Genomic DNA, 5222 nt, shown 5'->3' with positions numbered 1-5222 from the left:
GATTTTCAGACAATATAACTTGGAAGACAAGGACTCCAACAGTCAAGCAAGTGTTTTTCCCAGGCAGCTTTCTGCCTGACATTCTCCTTCATAACTGGGTGCCAGCATACTTGGCAAAAAATTCTTAAGGTCAAAATTTTCTAAAATAGTATTCAAAGTTCAGTCCTCAGGATATTATTATCAAAGATGCTTAAATTATTTGGGACCAAGTCAGACCACCTTTCAGTCACCATGCTTAAGCATCAAAACAGACTCTCAGTTTCAAAGATGCTAAGAACCCAGAAGCTTAAATATTTTGGGAAGTCACAGTAGAAGCCCTATGGTCTGAATCAGTTAGCTGATCATAAGTGAAGTATGCTGCTTTCATAATGCTATCAATCCAGGAAACAAAGGTGACATTTGTGCTGCTTTTACACACATGCTTCACTGGGTCAAACCATAAAGTTACTGTTGGAGACATCAACACAATTTGTTTCTTTATGAAAACTCAGCTCAAATGTTTTACATCATTGAATTCTCACTTGAATCTCATTATCCAGCAGGAGAAAGGGAGGAACATGGCTCTTACAAAGTCTGAGATCATACAGCAATTCTGTACCTTATTCAGAGTTCCCTAGCTCCTGGTTCTCTGCTCTTTGGTTTTGGTCCTGAGACCTGAGAGTTGACCCTGCAATTGATTAAAAGACTAAATCCTGTTTCACCTCCATGTGCTTAAGCGGCACTTACCTAGTCCCCTAACTAGATCTTTTGGTGGTCATGCACAGGTTGAATTCTACTTAGCTATATATGCTCAGCGCTTTCCCGTTGAGCATGCTTAGTAGGCCACACACTGGCTGCACAGATCCACAGAGAGTAGCACTGTTCAAGCACATGTTCAGCACTAAGTCTCAAAATTGTAGTCACCAAACCCCACCTGCCACACTAGCAGATGCTTGCTGCCAGAGGATGTGGAGGGCCCTCCCACATTTTAGCCAAATAGCCTAAATGATTAGGTTACTTGCTGAGGGAGCAGGAAACCTGGTTCTAGGCCCCACCTGGCCCACAGGGGTTGCAACCTTCATCTATTGTTTCCTGTAAAAGTGCACTAACAAGAGGATAAGCATTAAACAATGGACTCTACAGACATACCCCTGAAGCTGGCCTAGTAGGCAGCCAGAAAGGGAAGTGAAGCCAAAAGGTGAACATACCAAAGGGAAGGTGGCTGAGTGAGATGGAGAATGCCCTGGAAAAGAAAGGGCCCTACTTCTAGCCAGGTCTTCAATATAGGCATTGAGCTACTTACATTTATAAATGAAAAAGTAGGAGTTTGATGCATAGCTCTTCAGAGCCTCCAGAAATACTAACCTGGACCCCTTACTGCCCCAGAAAACAAATCCCACCCTCAACTGCAGCACTAGAAGCATCCCACATTTCAACAAAACTGAACGCTATGCACTGACCAATACAAAGGAGTTACCTTACCTCATAACTTCAGAGTAGCCTTTTGCTGCAGCTACATGAAGAGCAGTGGCACCTGTGCGGGGCTGCTTTACAACTTTAATTTTCCCACTGTTTAGCCACTGCCGTGCATCCTGCAGCATTTGTTGCTCTTCCTCTTTTCTTGCCAAGTCCAGATCTAGCCCTGTAGAAGCAGAAGACAACCAGTCAAAAGAAAGGCTCACATTAATATTTTCATACTACATATAAAGCAAATCTAACATTATATTTGACCATTTGGCAATATATTCCACAAAGTCAGTAAAAGTTTTCTATGAAGTAGGAAAACTGCTGCATACACTCTACAAATACAGAAGTTCATAGGAAAGTGGGGTTGAAAGGGACCTCATGAGGTCACCTAGTCCAGCCCTGTGCTCAATCAGTAATCATCCCCGATAACCACCCCAATCAAGCATCTGACTAACCAAGTGGTTCTCAACCTTATTAGACTCAAGGCACCCTCAGAAAATGCAAGCTCTATTTTCACTCATTTTTTGACCACAGAAAAACAATAAAGCAATTCTTCTGCTGAAAAGAACTCAGAAAGGCCACAACAGGTCAGAATATTTTTAACATTACTGATTTCTGTTTGATATCTCTGGGTTTATCTTGTAAATTATGTTTGCACACTTAATATTGCTAAGATTGTGTGGTATGCTGGGGCACCCGTGAAAGAATCTCAAAGACCCCATGGTGTCACGGCATCCTGGCTGAGAATCACTGGTCTAACCTGTTCTTCAAAATTTCCTGGGATGGAGATTCCACAAACTTCTCTCAGTAACGTGTTCAAATGCTTAACCACCCTCATAGTCAGAAAGCTCCGCCTAATCTCAAACTCAGATTTCCTCTGGTGCAACTGGAGGCCATTGCTCAAGTCCTGTCTCTTACAGGAGTTTGAAAACTTACTGAATCCCCTCCCCACAGTTTTCTGTTTTTCAAACTGAATAACCTGAGCTCTTTCAGTCTTTCCGCATAAGTCACGTTCCCCAGGCCTCCAGTCACTTTTGTCACTCTCCACTGAACTTTTTCTAATTTGTGCACATCTATCTTGAAGTCTGGGGCCCAAAACTGGATACATTACTTCAGGTGAGGCTTCATCAATGCCAAAGAGCGGAAGAATTTGTGAATCACTTCACTTGATTTACAAGACTTTGTATTTTCAAATTTGGCAGCAAGAAGTTAATAAATCTATTGAATCTAGGGTCATACTATCTGACCAGACAACAACACACTTGGTACATCTATTTAAAGCAGCAAAAGGTCAAGGTAACTACAGGCCTGTTACTCTGACCTTAAAACTATGCTGGCTTTGGAACAAGTTTTGGAAGAAAAAGACCTGGAGGTAAATGAAAAATGGGACTGAATACAGCAAGGATTTACCAAGGATAAACTGTGCCAGAACAATTAAATGCAACTAAATTTTTAGATAGAGGAAATGTGGTAAACCTCATTTGGACTTTGGTCAAGCATTTCATATAGAGTCAAATAAATTAGTTAAACTGGAGAAAGTAGAGCATAGTACAAAAATTGCTAGCTGCACCCTTCATAATGTACAAAAAGGAGACAAGCTGCCCTGAAAGGAGAAGTACTGGACTAAGCAAAAGTTACTACAAAAGTACTTTGCGGGTGGGTCCTGGGACCAATAGATCTATTAAACAATATGGCACAAGAAACAGAAGCTTATGAAATTTGGTGATGACAGGAGACATCATTTAACTCAGAGGTGGACCAAAAAGTAACTGAATATAGAAGAATTGTAGTAACTGAGGGCTGGTCAACTACAAGAGTTAAGGGAGGAGATGGATCTTGATTTACAGGTTAATCTCAGGATCACTGAGCCACCAGTGAGAGGCACCTATAATGCAAATATACCACTAAGGCTAGGGACAGACATTACACATAAACCGGTTTAAGTGATCAGAAACTGGTTTAAACCTGTTACAGAACAGATGTTCAGTGCACATAAACCTGTCTGAAAATGGCTGAACCTGGTTTGAGATGAACCTGGTTGAATGTAGTATCAGACTTAACTCATTTGGGTCAAACCAGTTTATGCAATGTCTGTCCCAAACCCTTTGCTGGTTTAAGTTAAACCAGACACCCCCAGCATCCCAGCATGCTCCCTGGGCTGGGCTCTCTGCTCCACAGCAGGGCTGGCCCCTTCCCTCTGCTCCCTGGCCAGAGCTCCGCTAGAGACTTGCAGGCACAGCAGGGTCTGCTGGCTTCCCAGTGCTCTTCTGAGCCCTCCTTACCACTAGCTGCTTAAGCAGAGATCCTTTCCTCCTCTCTCCCACAGCATGGACTGTAGCCAGCATGGTGGTATGCTACCTAATGCTTTGTAACTCAGATAGGACAGTGTCCGCTTAGGGCTTTTTGGAGGTAATCAACAGCTCAGATGGTAATGTCCCTGCATTCCTTCCTTTGGAAAAAAAGCAGTTTAAGAGCTTGTAATGAACGAGGCTTTGTTTTCTGATTGGGTGTTAAATGCTGATAACAAATGCTCTGTTATGGGTACACCCCTCCCTAATCACAGAGACCTGCCTGCCCATACCCACCTCAGTTCAGCCCTGGGGAAGGGAGGCCTCCTTTAGCACCCCCCAGCTTCTAGGCTGAGCCACTGCTGGAATGTACCTACATTTCTGGGATGTCTGTCTGGTTACAAAACTGATTTAGCCTAGCCAGGTTAGACTAACCTGCAAAGACTGATTCAATTCACGCTTTCTGAATGTCTGTCCCTAGCCTAAGGGAGTGAGGGGAGGTGTCTTGCACAAGTCACTGGGCAGGACCTCAAACAGATCACTGCATATAATTCTGGTCACCCATGTTCAAGAAAGGTGAATTCCAGTGGGGGCAGACACAGAGAAAGGCTCCTGTAATGATCAGGAAGTGCATAGCCTGTTTTATGAGGAGACTAACAGAGCTTGGCTTTATTAGCCTAGCAAAATGGAGACCAAAAAGAGATTCAATCACTCTATGAAAACCTGAAAGGGATAAACAGCACCAAGGAGAACTATTCAAGCTACTTGACAAAGTTGGCAGAAAACCAAAACAGGAACGAACTAGCCATAAATAAATTAAAACTAGAAATTAGAAGACTTTTACCCTCCAGACTGGTCTCGCCACGCTTATTAGAAGGGGCTCAAACATGCTAACTTACCATTCTCTAACTTATAAATTCCATCTGAAAGTATTGTTATGGTTGCTTGCAATAACAGGGGACTAGTCCCTATAACAGGGGTCGGCAACCCTTGGCATGTGTGCTGAGCATGGCACGCAAGGCCATTTTGCTTGGCACACCGCGGCCAGCCCTGGTTCCGGGTAGCTGCTGCCAGTGACTGAGCCCAGGCTGTTACAAACAGCTGTGCCGGGCTCTGGCATCAGCTCTGCACCGGCGCATGCAGGCACGCCTCGGAGAGGGTGGTGGGCCTGAGGCAGCGCAGCCCTGGTCTCTCCCCCGCTCCCGGCACAGAGGTGATGAGCCCAGCGCAGCTGTTTGCACTCTGCCCATTGCTTGCTGCAGCTGCCCAGAGCCTGGGCTGGCTGGCTCATCACCTCCGTGCCAGGAGCAGGAGAGAGAGACCGGGGCTGCGTTGCCTCAGGCCCCTCCCCCACCGCCTGCTCCGAGGCACGCCTGCACGCACCGGTGCAGAGCTGATGCCAGAGCCCAGCACAGCTGTTTGGAGTCTCCCAGATGCAGCCAGCCCCGGCTCTGGGGAGCTGCTGCCAGCCGGGAGCCCGGGCTGCTC

At 45.3% G+C, this 5222-nt stretch overlaps 1 protein-coding gene across 1 annotated transcript in view; it reads right to left on the bottom strand.

The window, feature by feature from the left end:
• PPP1R12B (protein phosphatase 1 regulatory subunit 12B) overlaps nt 1-5222 on the bottom strand; it is a 184517-nt gene that overhangs the window by 173444 nt on the left and 5851 nt on the right. Inside the window, exon 3 of the mRNA XM_019513819.1 lies at nt 1462-1621. Coding sequence (XP_019369364.1) covers nt 1462-1621 — 160 coding nt within the window. The remainder of the gene's footprint in view (nt 1-1461; nt 1622-5222) is intronic.

The sequence above is a fragment of the Gavialis gangeticus genome, unplaced genomic scaffold (assembly GCF_001723915.1).
Source record: "Gavialis gangeticus isolate Ggan-Ray unplaced genomic scaffold, GavGan_comp1, whole genome shotgun sequence".
Taxonomy (NCBI): Eukaryota; Metazoa; Chordata; order Crocodylia; family Gavialidae; genus Gavialis; species Gavialis gangeticus.
This window is presented reverse-complemented; position numbering and strand designations above follow the sequence as displayed.